This window comes from Tachysurus vachellii, chromosome 25 (genome assembly GCF_030014155.1).
Source record: "Tachysurus vachellii isolate PV-2020 chromosome 25, HZAU_Pvac_v1, whole genome shotgun sequence".
NCBI lineage: Eukaryota > Metazoa > Chordata > Actinopteri > Siluriformes > Bagridae > Tachysurus > Tachysurus vachellii.
This window is the reverse complement of record NC_083484.1, coordinates 2,779,843-2,794,596: the sequence shown is the minus strand read 5'-3', so window position 1 is coordinate 2,794,596 and position 14,754 is coordinate 2,779,843. Positions and strand designations below refer to the sequence as shown.

The following is a 14,754-nucleotide window of genomic DNA, read 5'->3' as shown; positions in this document are numbered from 1 at the left end:
GCGCTGGTGAAAAACCGTTGCCATGACTACGAAAGGGACGCTTAGTTCAGAATAGTGGACCGTGTAGTTCGATGCAGGAGCTGAATAAAGCACGATCTAGTGTTCATACTACATTTTCCACGATTCTGTTTGATGGATAAGTCGCTATAAGGTTGAGGTAACTAGATTTAGGTCTTAAAAGCTTGCTACTGTTTTACGTGACATTGTTTATTTAGTTTAAGTACAGCGTTTAATTTACTGTGTACCACGTGGCTGAACTCCGTGTCTTTGTAATGTTAGATGAACTTGATGACCTAAAAGAAGGCCCAGTCATCACACAGGTCGGAGATGTTTCCCTGGAAAAGATTTTCAAAACCTGGAACCCAAACAAGCTCCAAGGCAAGTTTAGTCTCCATCACGTGTTGAACCACAGCAGCAAAATACTGTAGAAGCGTAAAGGTAAAGCCTAGAGGTTAAGGTGTTGGGCCACCAATCGGAAGGTTGTGAGTTTGATTCCCACGTCCACCAAGCTGCCACTGCTTGGCCCCTGAGCAAGGCCCTTAACCCTCAATTGCTCAGATGTATTTAAACGTGAAATAATGTTAGTCGCTCTGGATAAGGGTGTCTGCTAAATGTTTATGTGCTCTGTGTTTTTGACATTTGCATAATGCGCTAATCAGCCATTTATACAAACCCCAGAATTTGAATCGTTCACTTCCCCCCCTTCGTAAACCTGATCAAACGTCTAGTACAACATGTAGGGGAAAAAACAAGCTGGATGTTGAGTCTGGTTCCATACTGGTTAATCCTGTGTTTTTGTAGAGGCTTACGGTGTGGTTCATTTCATGTCTCTGAGATTAGACAGATCCATTATCAGACAAATATATTAAACAAGGTGTTATGAAGAAAAAGACAAGATAAACTCCAGCCACGTTTTTTTATTTCTAATCCCAAACTATTACGACTGATTTTGCAGATGCGTCCGACTGATGGTAATATACGCACGTGGATGAAGGTTAGTGTGACAGTTTGTGTTTGTCAAAAAAAATATATAAATATTCACAGAATGACAGATCTGCTCATTTTTCACTTTTCGCAGAAAGTCGAGATGGCTTCGGAGTTCGCTGTATCTGAGGTGTTTTCATCTCAGAAACCTCATGCTGGTAAACCAAGGCGTGCTGCAGCCCTGGAAAGCATGGACCAGCTCCAGGACCATGATGATGCATACAGCGAGGGTACATATTTACACACTCTCATTTATTAGTCATTGTTTTAGGTTTAATAATTGTAGTTATACCAACGATTTTTTAATAGCAAAGTGATAGATGTTGTGGGTTACTTTGTTACCAAAGCTGATTTTTTAGGCAATATTTCAGTCCTGCACTGCAGGTAGCGTTGCTGCTTCACAGATAACCCGAGTTTACAGTATTAACGGTTTCCCACTGTGTCCACATGGGTTTCCTACAGCTTCACTGGTTTCCTCTTTCCTCCTAAAAACATCCTTAAAAGCAACTGAACATATATGACTACACGTCTACAAAACAACTTTATTAAGTGCTTCGTTTTGAGGGATTTATTTGTACTCCTCTGTTGTCCTCCCACAGCTCAGATTATTCTTGATGATTGGATGAAGAAAAAGCTGCGCCAAGAGCTTGAAATGGATGAGGAAGAGGAAGAGCAGAAGAGTGAAGAGGAACCTGAAAGGCTAAACTACAGAAACTTTCACGGTACAGATGTGTGTGATATATAAAAAAAAAAAAAAAAGAAAAGAAACAATGTTAACGGCTCACATTTGATTATTTTCCCCGTCTTTCTTTTTTCAGATATATATTCCCAGCTTGAGCCTCAAGATGAGAGCTTTGAGGTGCACCACTTCCTCCAGGACTTGATGGAAACAGACCTGATGGACTGTGAGACGGTACAGAGCCTCTGTCAGGACACGGACAAGGAAAAGAAAAGAGGCCTTGACCCGACAGTCGCCATGGAGATGCGCCACAAGCAGGTAAAGGAGCGGCGTTCGCAGAGGGAAGCAGCACGGAAACAGCAGCACAGGGAGCAGGAGGCTCGGAGGGAGGCGCTGGAGAAGGCTAAGCAGCTAGAGAGCAAGGAGCAGAGGAGGAGGGAACAGGAAGCTCGGAGACAGGAGGAACTTTTGCAGCAGGAAGTGGTGCGTCTGCGCAGAGAGATGCAGGAGAAGAGGAGCATGCAGCAGAAGGCACGAAAGAGGTTCGTAATCATGTAATGATTCATGTAAAGAGCAGATCTGTCATGTGTAGCACATAATGACTTATTGAATACAGATTATTATTAATTATTATTAATGCAGAAAAATAATAATCTACTCTAAGTTTATTACTTTACCATAACTATACTTTTTTTATTATTTAAGTACAACACATTGTACACTTTATCCACTTGTAGCTACATCCACAAAACAAGTTATCTCCTTTTACTATTTACATTATAGCAGCTATATTTGTATATATATATATATATATATATAAATTATAGCATTATAACGGAATTTGAGTTGTTTCCTATTGCAGTTGTTTACTTTTGTTTTTTAAGTCTGACAGAAATTCATCGTGTGTGTAATGTGTGTATTATTACATTGTTGATATGATCTTTTACACAAGGCCTTGTGTAAGACCAGTGTATCACCAGCTGTAATCCTGACAGACCTAGAGCAGCTCATAAAGACAACGTATCTTTGCACACATTTCTGAACAGAGAAAAAGAGACAAAAGAGAAAAAGATCACCGTCAAGAACGCCATAACACCAGAACCTGACGTTGTCACTCAGAGACAGCTGTGCCACAGAGAGCAAGTAGTAGAGGCCAAAGCCCACATTCTCAACCTGCAGGTAAGGAACATGAATGAATGAATGAATGAATGAATGAGTTTATTTGTACTTAATCAGGGGCAATGCACAGAGAACATTAGTCTAAGAAAGAAGAGATGTCATGTGCCAGGTTATAGCAAAAAAATGCTAATTTCCACCTGCAGTCCCTAGAGAGATGTTACATTTCCAAAAGGTCATGAAATACATACAGTATCATACATGGAAACATTATTTCACTCACATCAATAAAATCACTAAAAACACTCTCCACTTCATAATTTAACAGAAGTTATACAAAAAAAAAAAAAAAAAAACGTACTTCATTCACATCATAAAAACACTCTCCACTTCATGAATCTAACACACACTCACTCACAGTCTACATTGTTCATATCACAGTCATTTAGTGCTCACAAGTTTGCTTTGTTAATAGCCACTGTTTGGTCAGGCGTGTAAATGTGCTAGAGTTTGTACATAAAATAATATCATTTGGAAGAGTGTTCCAAAGGCTTGCTGCTTTATAAAAAAACGAATGTTGACCATAAGTGGTTCTGCATCTTGGAACGCTGCACTCTCATCTGACTGTCGACCGAGTGGCTCTGTTAAGTCTATCTGAATTTAGTGTGACAAGTTTTCTCAAAGGGGGAGCAGCGATATTATGGATAATTTTAAATAAAGCAGAAATTTGGTTATGTTTAATGAGGTTCTCAAAACTCAGTACATTACAATGATGGTACTGACGAGGCTTTTTAGCATGAATTTTTATCGCCCTTTTATATAATGATTCTAGTCATTTTAACGATGTTTTACAAGCCTGAGACCAATTAGACATGCAATACAGTAGATGCGGAACAATCATAGCATTATAATAAATAATGAAATGCTGAAATGCTTTGGTGCTGTGATCTTCAAACACTGGGTGAAGAATTACATCTTCCTGAAACACATGAAAAAACGTGTATATACAGAGATTAGGTTAACTGTATCCTAAGTCTGTAACCTAGTGAACCAGTCTTAATGTATACATTGATAGAGACTTAAAAGCTTTATTGCATATTGCTCTGGATAAGAACACCTGCCAAATGGCGTAAATGTAAATGTCCATATTTTGTTATTAAAAACCAATATATACCTTTTTTCCATTTATAGTCCCAAGTGCAATAAACCGATTCCTTATGTTGTAGCAGCTAGAAGCCGTCGTCCCTTTCAGGCTCTAATCAAAAAAGTTCACCATATGAACAGTTTGCTATGATTGAGCTGAACTTCGGGTCAAAATAAGATACAAGGATTTACCTGGATGTGTGTGTGTGTGTGTGTGTGTTCCAGTGTATGCAGAAGCACTTCTACATCTGGTACTCAGTGGTGTTGGAGAAAAGGGTGCAGGTTGTTAAAGCAGCAGCATTTTGTGATTGGAGGAGGCAGCTGAGGGCGTGGCGGGTGTGGAGGGTGCTGTTGTGGGTGAGGAGAAGAGACAGAGAAACTGAGAGGATGGAGGAGGAACTGAGGCTGGAGAACAGGTAACACACACACACACACACAGGACTGTGCTCTGGGTTAGTTCTGAGGTTTCAATACGAGGTGCGTCTCGTCTCCCCTCAGACGCTGTCAGCTAGCAGAGCAGAGCAATCGAAGGCGGCTCCTGAGGCGCTGCCTGAACGATTGGAGATTGTGGTGCCGAACAGAGAAAGATCGAAAGAAGCTATTTAGCCAGCGGGAGGAAACCAGGCGGAAAATGGAGGCCCTGATCGATGCAGCTGCTTCAGGGAAACTAACAAAACGCAACTGCACTGAACCACCAATAACAGTCCAGCCAGAGAACGTGAACCAATCAGAAACCACCGCTCAGCTGGTGAGTTAATATCCATCAACTGATATACATAAGTGTTAAATAATATCAAACATATATTTTGTTTATAAAGTTATTTACAACAGAATAGTAATAATAAATAGAATCAATTAATTAATTTTCCGTAAAATGTTTTTTGTTTAATTTTTACAAACTGTACTTCCACATTGATGCTGGAAATTTTGACACAATGGTTTTAATGCCATCAAAATCCTGCCATTTTTACAGGAGGGTATAAACATTTTATATCCGTTGCATGTAATGAGAGGATGCAGTGCAGCCCCACTATAACACCCCTCTGTATGTAGACTACATTATAAACCTGTCATCTGCATACATTAGGTTTCTCCTCCCTTATGCACATTTTTGCTTTAATGTCACAAACCTACATATAGATTTTATTGTGTAATGCATAAACCAATGCTGTTTTTATACATTATTTAAGCGCAAGATGTTTCTTAATCTTCATTCCTTTGTCGGATATCTACGTACTATCTATCTATCTATGTCATGGATAATTGAGAACATGCTGTATCTCACACCTACTGCTTATTTGTTTTCTTTACTCAGCAGAAAAGACTTCTCATTAAATATTCAAAGGCAGTAATAATTTGCCCCTCTGGACTTAAGTTAGTTTCGTCTCCCGCTCTTTTTGTGTTTTTTTTTTTTGTGTTCAATGTGCCATGAAGGACGGAGTTAATAAAGAAAAAAAAATAATAATAATATTAAAAGAAACCTTCTTAGAGAAGACGCATGACATCCCAGACTGCGTAATTGTTTACAAACCCCAGAGCAACATTAAAATAATCATCTCTATAAAATTACTACTGTTGTATCAACTCTAGGCACAGGCACCGGTACAAAGAGCCACCTCAGCTCCAACTCTACCCACACTGACTGACAGGACGACAGCCCCGCCCATTCAGGCCTGGCAAATGACTCGTCATCACACTGTACTCTCTTTAGCTGAGGTTCAGGAGGGACGGAGATTGAAGGGTGCCACCCGCTGTCAGAGTGCCGAGATGCCCGGCGGACGGTTTGAGCATCGGCACGCGGCTCAGCAGAAAACCATCGCAGAGCAGAATCGCCTTCTTAAAGAACAGCAGGACATTATCTCTGAGCTTCAAGAGAGACAGAAACTTCTGGAACTCAAACAGGAAGCAGAAAAGGTTGAACAGCTCACCGTCCAGCTCAAACCCTCAGCATCTCAGAGTGTTATCAAGACCAGGTACAAACTCCAGCATCTGTTATGCAGTAGAAATCCCAAAGCAGACGATTTTTGCAAAACAAATAAATATATAAATATGTAAATAAATTCTATCAAGATCTAGCTAGGCCTGCGTTGCGTAACAAACGAATTCGTAGCGGAGATGGACGACATTGATCGAACACCTTGAATTCATTATGGCTGATGCATTTTGTAAAAGGGAAAGAAATCCAGAGGAAGAAAGAAAGAAGGCTTTGTAAGTACGTTATTCTTCTATTTCACAGCCCCAGATCAAAAGGAGCCTCGGATGAAAGCGGCACCGGTCGTCCGGCCCCCAAAGAATACGACAGTCGTCTGGCCAGCCGTCATCCTGCAGTACGAGGTCAGATTTACATACACTCACAGTCTCACACACACACACACACACACACACAGACCTCTCCGTTGGAGCTGACAGCTGCACAGAGATTCTTTCGTGCTGTTCTGAAAGAGAGTAATCCATGAGTAAAGTCACACTTCAAAGTCTCGCAGGCTGAATTTAGCATCATGTGGGCGGATTGAGAATGAGAGAGGAGGTCTGATCACACAGGGTTATACAGGTGTGAATGTACACACACACACACACACAGCTGTTTTCTTGTCTCTGTCTAAGTCACGGTAATGTGTATTCTCACACCAGAAATATTTGCCCAAAGTTGTGCAGTTAATTATTTATGTATTAAGCGACTCCCACATCTGCTCTGAAACTGGTAGAAAGGAGCGTGCGCTGATTCTAAAGAGCCGAGAGCTGCTTCCGTATACAAGCACGGCGTACGAACAAGGCTCTTAAACCTCATCCTCACAGCTATGAAAGCTTCCTTTGTCCAAATAAACGGGTGCTCATGTAAGAACGCGGCTCGTACGATAAAGTCAGAGACGCATCTTATGCTGAGACGCTGAACCGAGACGTTGCTTGATAATCCCGTATCTGACCTTTGTCCTGACCTTTTCATTCTTTGGTGATTTCTCTGCCTCGTTCTCTCTCAGCCATGGAACAGCGAGCTCAGCAGCGTGCGGAGCGCAGGAGGGAGGTGGTGGAGATGATGAAAAGGCGGAAGGAGGAGAAGCTGGTGAGCACTGGAAGGGCCAAGGTGGAGATTAGATACGTTTCATGAATTAACAAATCAATAAGCGTTTTTTTGTTGTTGTTTTTCCGCAGGCGCAGATTAAGGCGGATGAGGAGGAGAGACTGAGGAAGGAAGAGGAGGAGAAGCGTGAAGCGGTAGAAAGGAGGAAGGAGGAGAAAAGACTGAAGAAGGAGGTGTGTGTGTGTGTGTGTGTGTGTGTGTGTGTGTTCTTGACTTGTCAAGGACATGTTGCTTCTTTTATCGCTTCAATATTTTTATGATGAAACCGTGAAAGCTACATAAATAGGTATTTAACCGTCAGCAGCTGATGTTTTATACCTCTGGCTCATGTAAAGTCTCCTGGCCTATAAAACAAAGCACACAATATTCACTCAACACACCGAATCTCTTCCAACAGTTAAATGATGTAGTTTGTATTTTTTTTTTTTAAGACGGATCAATTTCATTACAAGGGGGGCACGGTGGCTTAGTGGTTAGCACGTTTGCCTCACACCTCCAGGGTTGGGGATTCGATACCCGCCTCCGCCTTGTGTGTGTGGAGTTTGCATGTTCTCCCGTGCCTCGGGGATTTCCTCCGGGTACTCCGGTTTCCTCCCCCGGTCCAAAGACATGCATGGTAGGTTGATTGGCATCTCTGGAAAATTGTCCGTAGTGTGTGATTGCGTGAGTGAATGAGAGTGTGTGTGTGCCCTGCGATGGGTTGGCACTCCATCCAGGGTGTATCCTGCCTTGATGCCCGATGACGCCTGAGATAGGCACAGGCTCTCGGGTCACGGGGCGTCATCTATAAGATGTTTAAATAATATCCTAAAAGCAAAGAAATTATATCAAAGCCTAAGAACAGCAGGGTTGCCAGGTAACACAGAGTAACTTCAAAAATCTGCACCTTTCTTAATATATATATATACAGCAAGAGTTTTATTCCTCTTGCACCACAGCAAATTTTCCACATCTAGAAAACAAAGTAGTTCCTTTTATCACTTACGTTATAGGAGCTAGAAATTCTCTAATAGAACTGATCAACTACACGAAACCTTCCGTTATGATTAGACTCAGATTCTGCATTGTTGGTCATATGAGTCCTTGTGAAAGAGATGTAACGAAGGTTATATAGAAAATGAATGAAAAACATTTTTTTTAAATTAATCAACACTTTCTGACCAATCAGAATCAAGACTTTAAGGGTATAAATTTGTGTCTAAGGTAATCAATCAATCATATACAGCAGATGTGGAGATGGAAATTAAGATTAATAAAAATTTTTTTAAAAAAAACAAACAAACAAAAACCTGTGTGTGTGTGTGTGTAGAGGGAGATTGAGAAGCAGATGAGAAAAGCGCTGGAGCAAAAGTTGTTCCAGCAGGCAAGAGATCACTACAAACGTTCCCTGATGCTACACAGAGGAATGACACCGTGGAGGCGACTGGTAGAGCAGAGCCATGCCAATGCACAGGTGAAAACACACACACACACACACACACCTCCCCAGTGGCTTGACACTCGTTCCTAGCCCCACATATCATCATCCGTCTCACACACACATCCTTCACCAAGCCCATCTGCCGCCTTTCACACGGCGCCGCGTTCGGTCCCTCTTTTTACTGATGTTCCCTTCATATCGCTGCTTTTACACCTGTTCACACGGTGATCATGATGGACGAGCAAAGACAGTGGCTGGATGAGAAAACGCTGTGGAAGGAGAAGTAAACTCCAAATCCTATTAGTCATCAAAGCAGCAAGCGGTGTCAGCCAACCAGATGGCCGGCGCAGTCTGAAAACCCAGATGTCTATTGATCCGTAGACTTATTACACACGAGTGTGACAGGCTTGGCATTTCCTCTGCTGGGTGTCTGCATAGCGTCGCGTCCTTCCAAAAACCGAATAACAGGAAACCGCTTGATCGTCTCAGAGAACCTCGATGCACACAGAGCTGTTTATCCCTCCTACTGAGGGCGAGACATTTCTCAGCCACTCTCGTATACACAAGACACAAGGAACGTTGCCAATCTGAAGGACTCGGGCTATGATGGTAATTATGGTAATGTCTGATTTTTTAAAAAAAAAATCTTTGCTAGAAAGCAGAGGAGCATCACGCACAGGTTCTACAGAGACGCTGCCTTCTGTTTTGGCTCCATACAACAAGCGAGGCCCTGGCGGAGAAAAGAAGACGTGCAGATCAACTGTACGAGGGCATTCTGGTCTGCCGAGCTCTATACGGCTGGAAAATGGTAAAGAATCTACAGCACTTATCAAGCTACTTTTACATTTTTTAACTTTTCAGATGAAGTGTTTTAGAGAATAGAATCAGAATCAGAATCAGAAAGGTCTTTATTGCCGAGTAGGTTTTCACATACGAGGAATTTTTTCTAGTACAGGAGCTCCACAGTGTAAACATATAGGCAATGATAAGAAATGAACACATATATAATAGACAGTTGTATGTACTGTACAGTGGGGAAAAAAAATAGATTAGTGAATAGTCGAGTTGTTAACTATGCTGACATCTATGCTGATTAACCCTTGTGTCTTTTCTCAGTTTATGTATATACAGTCTGAACTAGAGGTACGAGCTGAGCATTTCTACACGATTCGGACTCAGAGGAAAGCGTTTAAGGTTCTGATGGATCACGCAATCCAACAGAGACTGGATGCCTGGGACAGAGAGACAAAGGCTGATGAGCACAGTGCCAGGTCAGCAAATTTACCATGACGAAACGCAAGCCTTTTTGTGAGTTTTACAAGCTGACTTAATGTTGTGTGCACCTCAGGCGAGTGTTGAGGAGATGCTTCTCTGCTTGGCGGCGTCTCCCGGAGATGCTGCAGGAGGAAAGACGACGAGAGGAGCGGAGAGATCGACTCCGACACAAAGTGTCTGAGATCCTCCCGGACTTCCGAGCCTCACCGCTGGACGCCATGTGGAGCCTGGGGTCACACAACTAACAAGAAATCACCGCAATCTCAACCTTTATTGGAATTCATGGAGAGAAAAAAAACAGTCTTTCGGAAATGTTTTCTTTTTTTTTTTTTTGTGTCACAATCAATCTGAGCAGCTTATCACTGATGCATCATGGTTCACAGATAGAACAAACACTGCTTGGTAAAAACAGACGGAACCTGTGTGCTTCTCTGAGCTTGCATTTTTATTTATTTATTTTGTTGCTAGTGTGTTTTTAACAAGGCTTTGAAATGAGACGAATCTTCACGTATTCGTTCTTACCTGATTTCTTAAACACTGCAATTCCAATGCTTGTTTAACACAGATATTAAACACTCGTGTGCATATGAGCAATATAAAAACACAAGACACGCACACAACATCTGTCGGTCGTCGTTTCACATTCACTGTGATGCCGTCGGAGTTTTACAGCCGGATAGGGCTGCGTTGTAGGCTGTCTCTTTTATTTTTTCCTTCGCATGTCCCAGCAAGGCACTAAATCAAGCTAGATCATGACACGATGTCTAGACAACACTACTTTACATTCTGTGCAGCGACGACAGAGACACAGCAGCTCTGAATGTTATGGTCTTATGGTGTACTTTATATGGCTTTGGACTCACAGATGTTGGCTCTGGTGAACAGTTTGATCTCCAGACTGATAAGACATTTTGGTTATAGCCAGATGAAATATAATATATTGCTGCCACCTGGTGGACAAAAATAAAAATAAAACCTTTCTGCTACTCGGTTGAACCCAGAGGAATAGACCTAATCTTGGGACTGTGGTGTATCTTCATGTGCGTAACGCTTCAATCCGATCTGACAGCTTTTCATGAGCTCCGATAAGTCACACTTCTTTAAAGCCTAGATGTTGAGCAGCAGAATGTCTACACCAGATCTGTAGGTTTCAGGGCTTTAGGCTCCACCGTTTCACCCATGGTGAGGAATTCGATCCAGTTGGCGCGGAAGCCGTGCGAATACACACCGGTGTCGATGATGAGGCCCCATATGAGACTGCGTCCCGTTTTGTCCCTCAGAGCAACCCGAGCCTCGCGCTCTGTCACGTTGGTGCTGACGTTGATCAGCTGCAGCATCAGCAGGTGAAACAGTCCTCCGGTGACGATGCTGCTGTACCAAGCACAGGTGAAGCACAAGGCCGAGCTGGTAAAACACACAGCGTTAGATTATTAATAATGGATGAATTCATGTCACTAAAGACAGCTGACATCTTGAAAGCCTACAGTTTTACCCTAGACTTACACACTTACCTCTTACACCCAATAAACCTTCATACTGTACCTTCAATCTATTCCGTTTCACTTGGGATTTTTTTTTTTCCTTCCACTTTTGTTGTATTTTGACTAAATATTTGTATTACTTTAACCTTTATTTTATTAAGGCACTAAATTTAGAACTGTGTCTCGTTCTGGCTCCAGTGCAAAAACAATACTTCTCTTTTATTCCATTCGTTCATTCAAAACATCTTGGACGTAGCAAAAGTCACCACGGCGATGAAGGTTAGCAAAGGGTTCATTTCAAAAACAAGCAAACAACAAAACAACAAAAGCAGCTTTGTAAAGGGTTAAGACCTGGACTGACTGTAGACATCGGGGCAGTAGAACAAGGCGGTCAGGAGGCTCTGGGTGGGACACACACTGCGCAGCACCAAGCTGATCCCATACAGTGAGGTCAACAGGAAGAAGAAGAGCGTCAGTAGGAAGCTGCGATGGTTGGCCTGACCTACACAGCTGTTAATCCTGTCCAAGCGACACTACAGGTCAGATTTTAATCACAGCTTTCACTTGTATAATTGTATTATGCTGTAGATCTAAAATTCTCCCCTCTCCTGTTTTCCTCCTAATTGGATCTCTGGCAATTACGAAGCTCACATGTTTGGTTACTTTATTATTTCTTTTAGAATGATATATTCTTTGTTATATTTACTATTTTGTTTTATTTTCCCTTATGCTGTTTATCCTTTGCCTTGTGCTTTATAAGTGTAACGCACTTTGAGCTGCATTTTAGTGTAATAGAGCTGTAATAAAATTATAATGTTATTTATTATATTGTTGTTTTAATAATTCCTAATAATAATACCTGAAATAATACATTTTAATAAATGACAATGCTGTAAGAAAAGTAGTGAAAGAAGTGCACCAGACACAGTGATGGTCCAGGCGTAGGACACAAGCGCAGCAGATCCTGCAGTGTCCGGCTCTCGGAGGTCGCACCAGCTTGCAGAATGGACACCAGTTACTCCTGCTGCGGTCTTTCACTAACTCGTCGCCTGCCACAGCTCTGGACTCAACGGCTTGCTCGGCAGGACCGGTCCGATTGGTGATCACCACCTGATGTTGTGAGCCGTCATCGTAGGCTGGGTCTACGTCCGGGGGAAGGCTGTAATACGTCACTGTGCTGTGCGTGTCAGCAGGACTGGGCTTGACGTAGCCCGGGCCTCTCTTGGTGTGCACGAGGGCTGTGAGTGTAAGGACCATGCCTAGAGTGATGATCCCCAGCTGTACGTTGGTGACGTCGCCTCTTGGCACAACCTCGGTGAGGAAGAGGTAGTACATATAGAAGAGGGAGAACAATGCCAAGCTGAGGAAGAACAGCGTGCGTCCTTTCTTGCGGTGGGTGAAGTAGTAATACCACAGCACCATGCCGGGTAGCGTCGTCAGGACCACGATACCCAGTAGGTAATGAAGAGCAGCAATGTGCAAGAGGATAGGAAGTAGGATAAGAGGTGGGATCAGGGATAGGTCGACTTTTTTAGCTCCTGAAATCCAGGGCACTCGCAGACGATCTGTCACCGTGGCTGCCGCTCGAGATATCGAATCCGGCTTTTGGGATTCTCTCTTCATCCACCTGTGAAACAACAATTTAATATAATAGTTGCAATTTTTCTGCTTGTAGTGGTTAATCAATCTGGAAAGTGGTTATCATGTTCCTGGATGTTATGTTATGTCCCTTATTGAAGTAACAGTATAGTTGTTTTTTTTCTTGCAGTACAATTACCGTTCACAAAATACTTTAAACATACAACATGGACTCAAAATTCATTGTGTGGGCCGGATTAAGAGGCTTTATTTGGCCAGTCCGAGGCCGCAGGTCATACGTTTTTCACTCTTGCTATGATCCCTATTTATCTTATAGCTACATCACTGAGTGGCGGCCCTCCATCCCAGCCCTCCAGCCCTCCAGCCCTCCTCTCTCACCTGTCACAAGCCTCGTCCAGATCCTCACAGTCACAGCAGCACGCTGCCATGTGACTCTGCCCACCATGTCGGTCCACATACTCACAGCAGCACAAAGGATCGTCCAGCTCCGAGGCCTTATTGGCTCGCTTCTTCATGATAGACGGTAGCTCATCCAAAAACCCTTAGAAGGTCAACGTTCAGCTTTTGGGAAACAGGAAAAAAGCAGAAATTAATTGAGATTCAGCAGCTTGTTCACACACCAAAGCTTTATCTATTACACATCCTTTACTCCGCTGCCAGTATTTGCTTTAATCGTTCGGATTTCAGACTCAAACCTTTCGTTCAATCTTGAACAATCGCATGGCCTCAACTCAGCAATCAGATCATACACCAAGAGCCAAAAATCTCAGGGTTCAATCTTAGCTCATAAGATTCTACTGCTCATCTGAGCAACATATTTCACCTCCAACTCAAATGTCCCAGGTGTCGATCAATGTTTATCCCTTTGAGAAAATACAAAGCTGTACGATACGACAAAATGATCTCAAATGTTGTTATAAATTAGAGCAGAATGTGAAACATTTCCTCTAACAGGGATTTGTCCCATAGCATCATAGTGTCCATTAGGAGGCGTTTAAAGTTTGTACAAACTATTATACAGTATTCCTGATAATCCTTTCTACTTCCTTCCTTTCTATTGTCAAAAAAAAACTCCCTCTTCCTAATATTGAGTTGTGTGGCAATATAGCTGAAAAAAAAGGTGTTCAATGTATCAGAAATCTACTGAAAAGCTTTTGGGACACTTATTTCTACATATCATCATTTGGGCAGCAAAACAATTCAGAAGTCAGTTTATTAAGCCATGACTTGTACCTTTATAATTTATTATCTTCTAAATTTCTCCAGTATTATTACGTCTTTTAAAAGGAAGTGTACATTAAATTGTAATCATTTACATTAGTGAAGTTTTTGAGCAAGTAAAGTAAAGTAAAGTAAAGTCACTTCCGTAAAAACAAACAAAAAGACTCTTATAACCGGAAGTTAGGATAAAGTGCGTCAATCACTAAAGGAGAGTCGAAACAAGTTTTGTTTTTGTTTTTTTAATTGAACAATTAGAATTCCAGTTAAAAGTCTAAGCTCAGGTCTGTTAATTAAAAACCACTGAAGTGTGAAACTCCAGTGCAACATGGACTGAAATGTTGGAGAAAAAGGGGTTATTTATCATAGATATCTATGTTATTTATCACAGAATACGCCGAAACAGTGACGTCATCACGCAAACGCACACGATTACCGCTGCTTACCTGTGTCAGGTTGCCAGGTCACTGTTCTTTCCACGCACGAAAACATTCCACATACCTCTGGTTTAATTCGACCCAGATATATCTCACGGCTTGAAGAATGAATTCATGATCGAATGTCTAAGATTCTATCTCTCTCTCTCTCTCTCTCTAAGCTCAGATATACACCAGGAACGTACCGAATAACCTCAGACCGGATGCTGTCATGTTTGTTCCTTGTAGTCAACTAGCAGCCACGGGGTTGCCAGATCATCCCCCAGTAAATCCATCGTCATATTTGTTTTTATTTGGTGCGATAAAATATTCTGCCTAGTTCA

At 42.1% G+C, this 14,754-nt stretch overlaps 2 protein-coding genes across 3 annotated transcripts; one reads left to right on the top strand and one right to left on the bottom strand.

Moving 5' to 3' along the window:
• Positions 1-297: 297 nt before the first annotated feature.
• Positions 298-9,941, top strand: ccdc191 (coiled-coil domain containing 191; the record flags this gene model as incomplete). The annotated part of the gene is made up of 16 exons (XM_060861135.1): positions 298-378; positions 956-994; positions 1,079-1,214; positions 1,584-1,706; positions 1,803-2,205; positions 2,710-2,842; positions 4,148-4,338; positions 4,421-4,670; positions 5,513-5,895; positions 6,159-6,256; positions 6,901-6,983; positions 7,073-7,174; positions 8,311-8,454; positions 9,077-9,229; positions 9,538-9,692; positions 9,770-9,941. Coding segments are annotated over 16 exons (2,646 nt in total), but the record flags the coding sequence as incomplete, so codon positions are not given.
• zdhhc23b (zinc finger DHHC-type palmitoyltransferase 23b) lies at positions 9,312-14,629 on the bottom strand. 2 transcript variants are annotated; one of them, XM_060861252.1, is made up of 5 exons: positions 14,441-14,628; positions 13,155-13,337; positions 12,097-12,804; positions 11,529-11,696; positions 9,312-11,100 (listed from the first exon to the last, which is right to left on the bottom strand). In XM_060861252.1, exons 2-5 carry the CDS (start codon positions 13,289-13,291, stop codon positions 10,827-10,829), a joined length of 1,287 nt encoding a protein of 428 aa, XP_060717235.1. In that variant the 5' UTR covers positions 13,292-13,337; positions 14,441-14,628; the 3' UTR covers positions 9,312-10,826. The 2 variants fall into 2 exon arrangements, with proteins under 2 accessions (XP_060717235.1, XP_060717236.1); XM_060861253.1 differs by lacking the exon at positions 11,529-11,696 and having other exon boundaries at positions 14,441-14,629.
• Positions 14,630-14,754: the final 125 nt, after the last annotated feature.